Here is a 13,526-nt window from a genome sequence, read left to right as displayed (position 1 = left end):
TGGGGAGTACCACAAATCACTTTCCTTAACTCACATGCCATCAGTAAGGACAGCATCAATAATTGGCTCTATTACTGTGTGAGAATAAAGCTAAGTAATTAAGTCAGCACATTTTATGCTGCCATCGTTTTCTATCACCTCAAAGACTGGTAAGAGTTCACTTTATAATTAAGCCAACTGGATGAGTTCTAAAATCAAGCATTAGATCCTTACTTCTACTGCAAGTTATGTAAAATAAAATAAAAAACTACTGTTTTCCCGAAAATAAGACCCTACCAAAAAAAAGCCCTAGCATGATTTTTTAAAATGCTAATATAAGCGCTACCCCAAAAATAATCCCACTAAGATCCTCAGCCCTGGGGGTGGGGGGAGAGGAGCAGGTAGGGTAGGTGGGCACAGCCGGCACAGAAGGCGGCGAGCACACAAGGGGAAGGCACAATGTCCGGCACCAACCTCAGCCTACTGGCCCCTTGGCTGGCAAGCTCTGGAGCTGCGCAGCCCGTGCAGCACAGGTAAGTCCGAGCACTGTAATCCCCAGACCAGCCCTCAAAGCAGCAAGCAGAGGCAGTGGTGCAGGGGGAGGCATGTAATCTGACCTGCTGGATACAAAGCCAAGACTGACGGTGGGATGGAGTGGGCAGCTGGCTGAGGGGGGCTTATCCCATGTGCGCAGCAGAGCTGGAGGATGATGTTGGATGGCAAGGACTGAGCACACAGAGCCCATGCTATAGCGCCTCCCCTGCAGCCTTGCCTGATCAATGGTAGCGCTGCACAACATCATCAACAAGATTGCCAACAAAGATGTCAAGAAGGAGGAGAGTAAGAAGATGACAAGGAAAAGGAGAAGGAAAAATGTGAGGCCAAGAAAGAAGAGAAAAAGGAGAAGTACTGGTATTAGTAACCAAGTTTTCTATTTGTAATTTAAAAGGATTAAATTGCTCCAGGCTGCTCTGGCTGAAGCTTCGTGCCTGTCAGAGGCTTGGGAGGGACCGAGAGCCAATTGAGTTCACAGCTGCCTAAAATGTGTTTGCAGCAACTGCTGGACATGGACTGGGCGGCCCTGTGCCTCTGTCTGTTGCTGGTGCCGCCTCGACCGAATGCAGGTGGCGGGGCAGGGGTGGCGTCATACGGTGAGCCGTGCGCACTCAGGCCCCACTATCCAACCTCGTCTTACAGCTCCGCTGCACACAGGACAAGCTTTCCTTGGCCAGCTGCCCACTCCACCCCACCATCTTTCTTTACTTTGCATCCAGCGGCACTCAGACTCACTTGTGCCGCACGAGATGTGCAGCCTGAGAGCACTGGCCAAAGGGCCAGCAGGTTGAGCTGCTGTCAGACACTGTTTTGTATTTGTATTTGTATTTATTGAGTATTTGTATGCCGCCCTTTTCCCTGAGGGGACTCAGGGCGGCTCACAACAATCAGGGGAAGGGAGTGCAAGACAAGACTTAAAAAGAAAAAAAAAAAAAAATCGTGAATAAAAGAAAATTATCCATCTGTTGGCCCTCGCGTCCTTGCCGCTTTTTCTGAGCATGCTGCGGGATGGGGCACCCAGCTGTATCACCCTGATAATGTGTTTCCCCACAAATAAGCCCCATCCACCTTTTGGAGAAAAAAAATAAATACAGGTTGATCTGCACATATGGAATATGGCTCAGGATGAACAGAATAACCGATGTGGAAGGGATTTGGGAGATCTTCTGGTTTAATCCCTTGCTCAAGCAGGAATCCCTGTAACATTTCAGACAAAACATTTCAGATTTTATAGACAAGAACTATATTTTCTCTGGAACCAAGATGACAACATAACATTCTTCCAAAAATGCAACTACAAATATGCACACTCACCCACAATATAATCCATCCTCATGCATGTATAATTTCTGTATTTTTATTAGCATTTCACTTAAACCTAATTGTACTCCCTCACACACTTACCAAATTGTAATTCTACTACAATTTTTCTCCTGAAATGACTTAAAATATGTCATATTCAAGAATAAAAAATACTGGCAATATTAAAGTAAAGTTTACTTTACCTTAGTAAATTGCACTATTTTAGCTTTGGAAATCTTCAGTAGAAAATAATTCCATGGTTGAAAATCAGCCGCAGGCAATCCCCACTTTTGACATAGAGGGTGCTTTCAGGGCAGAAAATGTGTTGGCAAAATTCCCAAATAGCTTAATCCAGGATGGCTACAGAAGTGTGCTATATATGCCGTGAGAAGTTTTATATCAAAGTATATAAAAGAGCCGAGGTGGCGCAGTGGTTAAATGCAGCACTGCAGGCTACTGCTAGATCAGCAGTTCAGCGGTTCAAATCTCACCGGCTCAGGGTTGACTCAGCCTTCCATCCTTCCGAGGTGGGTAAAATGAGGACCCGGATTGTTGGGGGCAATATGCTGACTCTCTGTAAACCGCTTAGAGAGGGCTGAAAGCCCTATGAAGCGGTATATAAGTCTACTGCTATTGCTATTGCTATATATATTTTACTACCGTGTTTCCCCGAAAATAAGACAGGGTCTTATTTTATTTTTGCCCCACGAAATATGGCTTTGGGCTTATTATAGGGGAGAGCTTATTATTTTCTGGGGCAGGTAAGAAGCGAGACGCGCCTTTTGCCTTTCCAACTCTGTCACGTTCCTCGTCATTGTGCTCAGTGAAGTGGCTGGTAAAAAAACCCTTCTCGCGAGTTCAAACTTCTTGAAATCGCGAGAAGGGTTTTTTACCAGGGGCTTCCCTGAACACAATGGCGAGGAACACGATGGAGCTGGAAAGGTAAGAGGCAGGCCTCGTGGCCCAAACCGCCCACCTCGCTCCAATGGTAAAGGCAGCCTGCCTGGTTCCCTTCCCCGCCGTCCCTTAAGCAAGGGGGGGGGGAGAAATGAGGCGCGCCTCTTACCTATTCAGGTCCATTGCATTCCTCGCCCTTTTGCCCATTGAATCCTCTTGTAAAAAAAAACCTCATGAGTTCAACTGACAGAGCGTGACAGAACTGGAAAGGTAAGAGGGGCGCCTCACTTCTCCCCCCCCCCACCTGCCACCCCTTGCTAAAGGGATGGCGGGGAAGGGAACTAGGCAGGCTGCCTTTACCATTGGGGTGGGCGTTGTTTTTTTACGTGAGAAGGAGCAGGTGGGAGGGGGTGATTGCATTGCTGGCCCGCTGCTATTTTTGCGGCGGGCTCTTTTTGCGTGAGAGGGAAGGGCAGGGGGGTAGAAACACTTTGCTTCGCCTGCCGCTGTTTTTGCGGCGGGCTCTTTTTGCCCTGCAAGCTGTATCAGTAGGTGGTACAATGGTAATGGCGGGGACCGGTTGCACATGCGCTTAAATAGTTGGGGCGGACTTATTTTGGGGGGAGGGATTATTATGGTGCATGCTCTGAAAAGCCCGATTGGGCTTATTAGCAGGGCAGGTCTTATTTTCGGGAAAACACAGTATTTCCATTTTCACTTAAAAGGTTAACAGACTCCCCACAATGGTCTGAGAATCAACATCTCCACTATATAATTGATAGTCAAGCTGAAACTAATCAAGTAAAACGGAAAATATTTTACTCAAACTTCCTTAACCCCAATAAATTGCCCAGACCTAATCCACATATCAAAGGAAGCTGTCTGCAAACACAAATAGTTAATTAAATTAGGTCTCCCAAGGAATTGCATAGTCAGAAGAATAAACATCAGAGACATACCTACAAGCACGCGCACACACACCATTCAAGTGTCACCCTAGAATCAGCACATAGACACTTCCACACCAGGACAAGGTGCCCTATAAAAGGTCTGTGGCTGCACTCCATTTCTCTGAAGCTTTATTCCTATTTGCTTTTAAGAATAAATATTTCTTCTTTCCTCACAGCTGTCCGAATCTTATTTTTATTTATTCTTGCGCAACCCTGGCTCGAGTTGGAACCCCAAATTATTCTTCTGACAACGCTCTGACGCAGCGAGTACGAAACATCAACCTTGCAGCAGAGGTCTGTTTTCAAAGACTTGAAGATACTTCGCCCTGTAAGGTTCACGCAGCCTCGCAGCTCCACAGTCCCTCGGCTCCCCCCTCCCCCCCAGGGGAAAGCGGCCAACTGCCCACGCCACTCCAGCCGGTGTGAGGTGCGGTCGCAGAGCCGGAAGACGCTGCTCAATCGCGAGTCCCGAGAGGCTTTTTTCCTTCCTTCCTTCCTTCCCTTCTGGCGGGAAAACTGCCTTCGCTCTCAACCGCCCCAGGGGCAGCACTGCAGAGATAGAGCTCTTCCGCACCGGGAAAAGGCGAGCGGCGACAGCTCAGCTGGAGAACAGCCGCCGCTGCCGCCAGAGGGGCTGCACCTTCCGCGCCGCAGCGACGGAGGATCTTTCTTCCTCCTCTGGAGGAGTTTTGTCCTCTCCTGAGAACAGCGATTGATGCCCTTTCCCTGCAATGGAGCCGGAGGGAACAGCTTTCACAGGACCAGCGGCCACAGGAACCCCGGGATTCTTTTTGGCAAGGAACGAGCAGCAGTATTTCTCTGAGCTCTTTTCGCTTTGCGGCGGAGGCGGCCAGCCTACTCCCGAGGCGGGATCGAGATTGCACCCCCCCGCTCTCGGGGGCAGTAAAGTGGCAGAGTTGTTCAGGGCGTCACAGCTCTCCGCGGAGATGCTTCATCAGGTACCTAAGAGACCCAGAGCCGTACGCCAGAGCTTAGGATTCCGAAGTCAGGAAGAGATGAGAGCGTTCTGCCCATGTACAGAGTGCTTTTATCTCAGGAGAGACCACCAAGAACAGCTTTTGGGTGAGAATTTCGGGATAGAGGGTGTGGCCTCGCCCAGACTGGAAATCTGACGCTTGCTAGGTAAAAATTGGGGAAACTGCTGGCTTGCATCCTTTCTTCCTCTTAACTAGAGTTACACCAGCAAATATTAGTTATACTGAAACATGCTAACTGTGGTTACTTGGGCCGTTCCTTACCGAATTAAAACCAGTGATATAACACGCTGAATCAGAAAATAGCCTACATTAGAACATTTTAGCTCAGCTAGTATACTTGCTTTATTTTTTTAGAATTATGAGAATTAATATGTTTGGGTCAGTTAAGTAGTGGTTTATAATGAGGATTTTTCATTGATTTCTCCCTCTCCCTCTTACTTTTCACTCAAATGCACCACTTCAATGCAAATATATTGCTGTAGCAAACATACAGTTGTTTTGTTCAGCTCAAAATGTTTTTATTACCCCATCTTATTTGAAAGTACTGGGAATTACCATGGGTAGAAAAAAGACTTGAATCCTTAAACTGGTATGTATACTTTGGCTTTCTATCTGATGATAATTGGAATATGATCTTTTCAATACAGACTTGTACTGTGTTGATAAAGTTTGTAAAAGTATATTGACCCTGTGAAAGATAATATAAAAACTGGTTGTTGGATCCCTTTTACCCATTTTACTTTGGCACAAATTTTAGATTTGGTATTTGAAATAAATAAAATTCATTGCTTTTGCAAATATATTGTAAATCTACTGTGAATCACAAGTTATACATTAGTTTTGTTAGATGAGTAACTATGAGCAAGTTTTTGGATTTTTGAATGCTACTTATTAAATCTTATTTCTAATGTACTGCCATTTATATTTTGCTATGGAGAAAAGCCTTCATTTTATGCTGTCTCATATCCAACTTCCTTTGTTTCTTTTTAGCCCACTGAAAGGAAAACAAAAAGTGAAAAACAATTGGTTGCAGCTGTAGAGAAACGTTATTGTTTGTCATGTTCCTCCTCCATTACCAGGTGCTGATTATGATGTCTTATTGTCAGAGATACTATTTTTAATCTCCATTTTCTGGCATGAAATCCTTAGCCTTTGTGTCAAAATTTGACTCATAAGTTTAGCTTTTTCAATTTTTTAAATAACATTTTATTACCGGTATATGTATTACATTTATATGCTACCTATTTGAATAGGCAGCTTACAACAGCAAATTGTAAACATTTATAAGATCCAACATATTAAAAATTGAAATTGTTTTAAATATCTACTGGTATCTTCCATTAAATTCACTTCCCCCAAGCTTTATGGAAGAGGAAGATCTTTGTCTACTCTCTAAAGGACAAAAAGTTGGAGGGCCAGCCTTAAATAAGAGAGTAAAATTCTTCCAAAGTGGAAGAGTGCCTTATTCTGAATTCCCACCCCATAAATATCTCTCAGAGTGAGTACCATCTCCCAACAGTACATATTTGCTTAATAGTTTCTATCTAGATTAGATAGTCCCAAGGCCAATCATGTGAGTCTTATAGACATTTCACTAGCATTTTTTAACAATTATTGCTCTTCATCTTTAGGTTGTGTGAGAATCAAGAAATATAGCCTATTTATCTATTAGATTCAATAAGTCTTATGGGTAATAGAAAGCCCCAGAAGAAAGAGATATGAACCAAAGTTTTCAGCTAGGATGATTTCAAAATTTACCAGAAATATTTGTAACCCTGCTGAACCGTTGCTAACTGTGAAATAATATGCAATTGTAAAAAATGCAATTATATGGATTTGTTTAAAACAAGAATGAAACTGTTGGAAATGAGGAATTGAAAGTAATGTACACAGGTGTTCACTGATAGTGACATGAATCATGTATGTGGTTAGAGGAACTCTATAAAGGATAGGGTTTAAGATCAGCTTGGGGCTCTTTGATTTATAGCAGTCCTTGTAGGACTTGCTATTTCTCATTGGCCCACTGCATTTATTAATGTAGTGTATTACTGCTATTATATCTTTTATATCTATTCATTTCTAATGTTCCAAATTATTAGAAATAATAAACCTTTGATCTTAAAGTAAGAATTATTGCTTGTGTTGTTACCTTTGTTTCCTATTGGAATTTTCTTATGACAGTTGTTTAATATTTTCATTGGCTGAAAGGGAGATGCATAATTATTAGTATGGCTACATGTATATGATATTAATACTTTGTAATGAATTGAAGAAAGAGCTAGTTTGGTGTAATGATTAAGGCAGACTAGAAACTGGGAGACCGTGAATTCTAGTGCTGTCTTAAGCATGTTGCTATGTAGGTAGCTTTAGGCTAGTCACTTTTGGCCATAAAAAGAAGACAGGGGGCAACCCATTTTGAAAATCTTGCCAAGAAAATGCAGGAACTAATCCAGGCTGTCTCTAGAATCAGTACCAAGGATTGAAAGGATACATAGAAAGTAAAAAAGAATAAGAATTAAAATGTAAACTCAAATTGAGAGATAATTTTGAACTTTAAAAATAAATATTGGTTGTGAATACCATAGCAATAAAAGTTTGCAATGGTTTCAGAGTAAATTATTTGCCTTTATCCATTGACAGTTAATATGGTTAAAAGCTGCAAAGGAGAGAGGTGCCTGCTCACCTATACATATGTGGTGCTATTTTATTGAGAGACTACCTGGCCTTAAAACTTAGGCCCAGGGTACCTGCGAGACCACCTACTGCCACCGGTATCCTCCCATCGTCCAGTGCGATCCCACAGAGTTGGCTTCCTTAGGGTGCCGTCGGCCAGAAAGTGTCGGCTAGCAACCCCCAGGGGGGAGAGCTTTCTCTGGGAGCACCTTCCCACTGGAATGAGCTGCCCCCGGAGCTTCGCATAATCCCCGACCTCCGGTCCTTCCGACGCACCCTAAAAAGTTGGCTTTTCCAGCAAACCGGCCTGGCCTGAACAAAATAAAATAAATTATTGATTTAATTGTTAATTTTAATCTATTTTTAAAATGTTATTGTTAATATTAATTGGGTTTGTTTTTGGATACTCTATCTAATTTCCTTTTTAACTTTTGTAATATGTGTTTTTTTTAATGTTGTACACCGCCCTGAGTCCTTTGGGAGAAGTGCGGCATATAAATCCAATAAACAAACAAACAAACAAAACTACAACTGGGTAAAAATGAATGTGCCCAGTCACTGAATGCTTCATCCTCAACTTTCTTTTATTCTGCAGGGGAAAGAATGTGGGTGACAGAAGTTGCTGCAGTTCCATTCTATCAGATAATTTTGTAATTATAGATTTGAATTGGAATTATTCATAATCAAGTGCATGCATAATTGCTGTCATAAGAATACATTTAAAAAATAGTTCACAAATTCTAAAGTTCTTTTCATGTGCCCACTCTGCCTGCAGTAATTGGATTGTTCTTTCAAATTGTGTAAGCTGGATCACTATGGTATGTTTTCTGCCCTCAAGTTTTGTTAATGTATTAGAAACATCTTGGTAGGTGATTAAGACTGGATTCCTAGATTTATGAATGAAGCTTCCTGAATCAGACGATACGATAAGCATCTCTTTCTTATAAAGTTAATATGATGGTGGCAACTTAATTCATTTTAACAACATATTTTTATTTCTTATAGTACCATTTTAGATTAATCCTTTATTATCCTTTACAGTAAATAAAAAAATAGAACAAAACGTAGGCTTTGTAGGTTATATGCAGTTATATAAGCAACACTATTCAAAACACTGCACAGAGAAACTGTGTTAAACTATAACTTGGGAAGCAGGTATAACTAGTTATGCCTTAAAGACATTAATAACTCTATTCTCTTTCCCAAGAACTGTATCCCATTAACTCCCGGTCAGTTTATCATTTCAAGCAGTTAGTAATCTCTTGAGCACCTGTGTTTTGGTTTTTGGTATGTTTTCATAATATAGAATCTTATCTATGTCACATACTATGAAACAATGGACCTCAGTGCACTTTGATCACTGTGCAAAAGATAGTCAGGGGACTTGATTTGCAAGTCTGGAAATACCTTTTTCTATTATTTGGGACCTTGCTCAAGGTATAGAGAACCTGTCTCTAAATGTAGTGCTTAATGCTTGTCCAATGTTAACTTGCATCACCTTGAACATTGCTTTTGTTTCTTTAGAATTGTATTTACAGCTATTCTTTTCTGCTGCAAGGTCTTAATAAAAAGCAGATTAGCAAAATTGTATGTACCAAGTTGTTTAAGCAAGATATGACATAGGAATGAATTAACATAAAAATAAATAAGTGATACCAGCAATTCTTCCTGTTGTTTTACTATATAATACTAGTTAAACATTGAAATTTATTACTGTTCCAACCTAGCAGTTAAAACCTCAGGACGCTAGACAAAGGTTAGTTCTGTTAAACTCTACAAAACGTTGGTAATCCTTATAGAACTGAATCAGAAAATAATATACTAAATGCTTTTAAATTCACCATGATTCTGAATTGGCAAAGCATAGAGACCATTCTCAGCAAAAGTTCCATTTTATACACGTGCTTTAAATACTTGCTTAACAAGGATTTATAGTCTTAATAGTTTTTCCAATCTTGTTACAAATTTTCTATGTCTTATTGAAACTGATTCAAAATCTATACAAAAGGAGAATTCAATACAAGTGAAAAATCGATGTTTAATGACATGTTAATTTTTATATTTTGCTATCCTTTTCCAGGGCTAAGGATAGTAGAGATAATTAGGCATGCTCTTCTAAAACATATTATGGATGTGATATGACTAATTAGTGTAACACAAACATTGGCAATAAAATATATACATGATTACAAATGATATACATATTTTTAGAATGAGAAAAATCAAAGCTACATCTGTTAATGTGCAAAACTAAACAAAAATACCATTTGTATATTAAAAGAATATGTGTTCTATCATTATTGATTTTAATGTTTTAAAGTTTAGGCTGTAAAAGTTCAGAGTTGTTGGATACAAGAGGGGGACAAATTGCCTAAATAAATCAATAAAACAATAAATAAATAGAAAAACTCCCATATATTTTGGAAATTTATCAGGAAAAACATTGATAGGATGATTCAAAATATCACATGTTCATATTCAGTAATTTATTTCTGGTATGTTTATCAGCCAGTAAAATCAGCATATGTTGCTTTACAAATAAACATTAATTGTATGTACTATAAAATGCTTAGTATAGCTTTAAACAGTATAATCTTCAATTCTCTAGACCAGGGGTGTCAAGCTCAATTTCATTGACAGCCGCATCAGGCTTGTGTTTGACTTTGGAGGGTTGGAGGTATGGCCAAGATGGGCATGACAGCAGTCAGCCTCCTGCAGCACTCTGCCAGCCAAAACGGGGCGCAGGGGTTAATTACAAAATGTGGGCTTTGCCACATCTGACATCCAGATCCAGAGAGCAAGGGATGTGAATTATACAGAAAATACACTTTAAAAAAGTTATTTAATATTTTAATACACAATACTAATAACAATAGTAATATTATTTAAGTATACAGTAAAATCATCTTTCAACTTCTAATCTTTACATCTACATAATAATTTTAAAATATTGTATAGGAATAAGCATAATAATATTTTTCCCCTTTCTAGTTTTTACCTCTATTCTAATTCTTAATAGAACAAATGTTATATTAGGAAGTATTTCTATCTATCATCTCTTGCCCATGTTAGTATTTCAATTCTTGTTGATTTTTTAGCATGTTTCTCATACTCCTCCCTTGGGATTTTGTATCTCCATGCATCATTCATATTTGATCTAAGTATTTCATCTGTCTCTACATCTATTTCTCTCTGCCAAACCTTCAATACGCCTACCAGTGACTCTATCCTCACTTCAGGAATGTTTTTCTATTTATCCAGTTTTATTCTTTGATCTCTTAATATATAATCCACCTGATCAGTGTCATACGTTTTATTATCTCTTTCTTCTCCTTGTCTTCTTGTTTCATTTGTTGTTTATCTGCTCTATCCTTTCCTCTGTTCTTTCTATTTTCTCCTCTATTTACTGGGTTTCTTGTTCATTTTTCATTGTCATTTGCTGAGAGTTTTCTGGTCTCACAACTATATCATGCATCCGATCCTTTATTTCCCTGTGGTTCCTTGTTATAGTTTCATGAATACTTTGAAACATCAATAATATTTCTTTTTGAAATAGACTTATTTTTCCCTGTTGAAGCATTTTGCCTTATTTTGGTGAATCAAAAAGTTATTCAGTAATCTACCAAAGTCTCAGTTATCTGTAAACCAAAAAGTCAATATTGGAACAGTTTATTCAGTCTCAAAATTATTCCTCAGGATACACAATATTTAAGTTCTTTATAGTCCTCAACAAACCAGTTTATTCCTTCTAAGTTCTCAATTTTTTTTTTAATTTTTCTTCTTTTGCCTCTTAAGCAGTTATCAGACAACATTTATAATCCTTGGTAATCCATCAGGTTTCCCCATTTGTAATCCACTCTATTTAGAGATCTTCAAAAGTCTCACAATTTGTTCCCCATCAGCTGTGAATCAAGTCAGTATAAAACAATATGGAAAAAGGCAATCTTCCAGGTGTCTTCACTCTCTTTTCTGCCTTATCAATCCTCCATTTATGCCAAGGTTATTCCAAGCCTTGTAAAAATATAATATATATTCTTTCACCAGTAGGTGGCATCTTCGCTTAAAATCTCAAGATTACCCAAAATCTAACAGCTGATTGTGTTCTGATTTTCTTCAAGTAATTTCTTCTAATAATCAAACATTCCCAGCATTTTAAAATGCCTTTTCAAAATATTATCAATAAAATATTCCAGTCCAGTATTTCTATATTTTAAAACTTTCTCCCCTTGGGTTTCACTTTCTTTCGGGTCTGTAATTTTTCTCTGAGTGTTTATTTGCTGCTTTCTCACCACTTTAGAGAGTCTTTTTTTAGGAATTTCTTTTCTTTGGGGTTTCATCTCTAGTATATAAGTTGAAAATCACCTCACTCAGTTCCACTCCACTGTTCACGAACCACTCCAGCATATTTCTTCAGTTGTCCCAGCTTCACAGGGGTCATAATGGCTGCCTCTCCTCTTTGTTGTCAATGGGAAGGAACCACGGAACAAGCAGAAGAGCCGCCACTCTCCACAATCTGCAAGGCACCCCTCCTTTCTTTTTCACCCCTTCACGGTGACTTTAGCCCCTTAGGGCCCTCCAACGATGAGGATTCAGACTGGGTTCGCAGAGCCCCGCTACTACGACTATCCCACAGCAACACCAAATTGGAAGTCCAGAAATTCTCCCCCTTCCTTTTCACTCAAATCCACCATTTCAATGCAAATATATTGCTGTAGCAAATATACAGTTGTTTTGTTCAGCTGAAAAAAAGTTTTTTATTACCCCATCTTATTTGAAAGTACTGGGATTTACCATGGGTAAAAAAAAGACTTGAATCCTTAAACTGGTATGTAGGCTTTGGCTTTCTATCTGATGATAATTGGAAGATGATCTTTTCAATACTGACTTGTACAGTAGAAATACACTGGGTTGCTAAAGTTTGTAAAAGTATATTGACCCTGTGAAAGATAATATAAAAACTGGTCATTGAATCCCTTTTACCCATTTTAATTTGACATAAATTTTAGATTTGGTTTCGAGATAATTAAAATTTATTTCTTTTGTAAATCTGTGAATCGCAAGTTATTCATTAGTTTTGTTAGAAGGAGTTCATACTATATGAGTATTAGCAAGTTTTGGATTTTTGAATGCTACTTATTAAAATTTATTTCTAATGTACTGCAATGTTATATACGCATATATAGACTGAAAACAAGCAGTGCAGCTGCAATTATCATATTGTGACCAAGAAAGATATGCTTAGATAAGCACACACATTCAATTTTGATCTAAGAAATTTTTTTATACCATTGTGATCCATTTTTGAACTATTCTGGTAAGAATTGATGTATGTTTCATAGCTTATCAAAGCGTTAACTTGATATAATGGGCCTCATTAAAATTTAAACCTTACATGAACTAATCAAAACTGCTGTTTAAAGTTTTGTTTTCAGTTTGTTGGTTAATTTATTATGTCTATCAGTATGACTTCAACCATATAGGTAGACCCTGTCCAGTTTAATTTGTCCCCAAATTAGCTCTTCAAGTCCTTCAACAGTGCACCTGTGGCCACTGTAATTGATTAACTCCACTATGCTGCTGGTTATCCTTTCTTGGTTTTGCTTCAGTTCTTTTTTTGGTACTTCCTGTGATTGTTCTGACGTTCAATTTGCTCTCCTTCAATCTCAAAAGACTGGTATCGTGCTCTGGAAAGAGGTTCTAATGCCGCATTCGATGTGGCTAAAAAGTCCAATTCGTGAGAGGCAATCCCTTCCACACTGAGGGCAGATACATTCTGTCCCCTGCCCAGCCCCCAGATTTTACTGGTTCCGGGACTGCCTCTTTGCCTCAGTCTGCTGAACCAGTGTCTCTTCGAATTGGAGAAGGCCATGCTGCATCTTTAGCCTCCAAGCTGAACAATCAGAAGTTAAGGTTTCCAGCTGTTTATGTCCATTCCCAAGGCCTTTAGATCCCTCTTGCATATCCTTATATCACAGCTGTCGTCTCCCTCTGGGGCGCTTTCCCTGCACTAATTCTCCATACAGGAGATTTTTCGGAATCCTACCATCGGCCATTCTTACGACATGCCCAAGCCAGCATAGACGTCGCTGTTTCAATAGTGTATGCATGGTAGAAATTCCAGCACGTTCCAACACTGCACTATTTGGAACTTTGTCATGCCTGATGAGGCCAA

At 39.4% G+C, this 13,526-nt stretch overlaps 1 protein-coding gene across 1 annotated transcript in view; it reads left to right on the top strand.

The window, feature by feature from the left end:
* Positions 1 to 4,193: 4,193 nt before the first annotated feature.
* REPS2 (RALBP1 associated Eps domain containing 2) overlaps positions 4,194 to 13,526 on the top strand; it is a 109,885-nt gene continuing 100,552 nt past the window's right edge. The window contains exon 1 of the mRNA XM_032226664.1: positions 4,194 to 4,642. Within this exon, the coding sequence (XP_032082555.1) occupies positions 4,415 to 4,642 (228 nt within the window). The 5' untranslated portion in view covers positions 4,194 to 4,414. The remainder of the gene's footprint in view (positions 4,643 to 13,526) is intronic.

Source organism: Thamnophis elegans, chromosome 11, assembly GCF_009769535.1.
Source record: "Thamnophis elegans isolate rThaEle1 chromosome 11, rThaEle1.pri, whole genome shotgun sequence".
Classification (NCBI taxonomy): Eukaryota; Metazoa; Chordata; class Lepidosauria; order Squamata; family Colubridae; genus Thamnophis; species Thamnophis elegans.
Note: the sequence above shows the minus strand (reverse complement) of the source record. Positions and strands in the feature narration are given on the sequence as shown.